The 1,350-nt window shown below is 39.3% G+C and overlaps 1 protein-coding gene across 1 annotated transcript; it reads right to left on the reverse strand.

Moving 5' to 3' along the window:
• Nucleotides 1–321: 321 nt before the first annotated feature.
• LOC145464757 (beta-1,3-galactosyltransferase 5-like) lies at nucleotides 322–1,350 on the reverse strand. The gene has a single exon (XM_081448546.1). The coding sequence runs from the start codon at nucleotides 1,348–1,350 to the stop codon at nucleotides 322–324; it is 1,029 nt and encodes a 342-aa protein (XP_081304672.1).

The following is a 1,350-nucleotide window of genomic DNA, read 5'->3' on the forward strand; positions in this document are numbered from 1 at the left end:
CGTTGAAAAGGAATCATGTTGGATACAAATTGACTTTGACAGTTAGCATGAGATCTAGAGAAACTTGCCACATGATAAATGTTCTAGCACTTTGAGTGTAATATTTAGTACTTTTGACTTGCAAAACGTACAAACATTCTTTGTAAAATTTTGAGTTTTAAACCCGCGTCGCCCCAAAAGTATTTCAAAGTTGTCATATTTCTCGGAACCGTTGATCTTGCTATGACCTTTAAATATACAGAAATGTTATTTTTGTAGTTCGGTCAGAAACTGAATCGCTTAAATATTGTAAAGAAAAATTTGCCTTTAGGTAATCAAGCGTCAGAAGTATGATCCCAGTTTTGTGCCATAAACAAAATCTTCAGAGTGCAGACGAAACAGTTTGAGTAAGCACTGCCCAATAGCTCGATGTAGTACAAGAGTATTTGCCACATAGTTACAATCGTCGACATCATAACTGAATGGGATGATGAACCCACCATGGCCCACTGGTGTCACACCAGATCTGTTAGCAAGCATTCCAACATACACATCGTCCATTCGAAAGGGCTTAATCACATCAAATAGAGGAACCAGACAATGGACTACGTCCCAGGACATAACAATGCCAGCACCACTACAGAAATCTGTGTAATATGTACGATTGTACTCTTCATAACTGATCTTAAATTTTCCATCTCGAGCTGCTTTAACATTGTGGTGTAGTTTGCCCATAAAGAGCCCTTGTTTTGGTGTTGATCTTCTTTGCAAGATTTTCACCAAATCTTTGGTGTTAACCAGCACATCGTCGTCTGCTTTGAGAAGGTAAGAAAAATTACAATATCTGGCTGCCCATTCGAAGGCCATCTGTATCTTCAAACTCTGGTTCCAGTAATGTTCGTAATAATCCGCACGAATCATGTCGCCATAAATACTATCTTCTCTTTTGAGCAAATCTGATTGTGTTTGATTCCTTGTTTGACCAAGGAGAAAGTATGTCTTCCACTGAGTGGCTTTGTTGTTATCAGTGCCCCAAGTTTGACGAATTAAACTTCTCCTTTCCAAATTTGCCGGTGCAGACGAGACCAGGATAAGAAGGAAATACTTCCGTGTACACTCAGTCTTGGTAATCAAAGTAGTTTTGTGCTGTGGAGTTGTTTTCCAAGATTTACAATCGTGGCGAGGCGTGAAGTTGTTCGAAAGAATAGGAGACTGCACAATAGAGTAGGAAGACCAGTTGATGCAGTGCCCTGTGGCCAATGCTGTTATTACAGCAGACACTATTATTCCAACAAGATGAAGTTCAGTTCTCTTGAGAAACATCATTTTCCATGAAAATAGTACTAGAGCGTATTTTAACTTGCGATGCAT

Source organism: Orbicella franksi, chromosome 13 (genome assembly GCF_964199315.1).
Source record: "Orbicella franksi chromosome 13, jaOrbFran1.1, whole genome shotgun sequence".
Classification (NCBI taxonomy): Eukaryota; Metazoa; Cnidaria; class Anthozoa; order Scleractinia; family Merulinidae; genus Orbicella; species Orbicella franksi.

Bases quoted from the DNA above. Each gene is read 5' to 3' on its own strand.
- LOC145464757 (XM_081448546.1), bottom strand. From the start codon at position 1,350: ATGCATCGCAAGTTAAAATACGCTCTAGTACTATTTTCATGGAAAATG.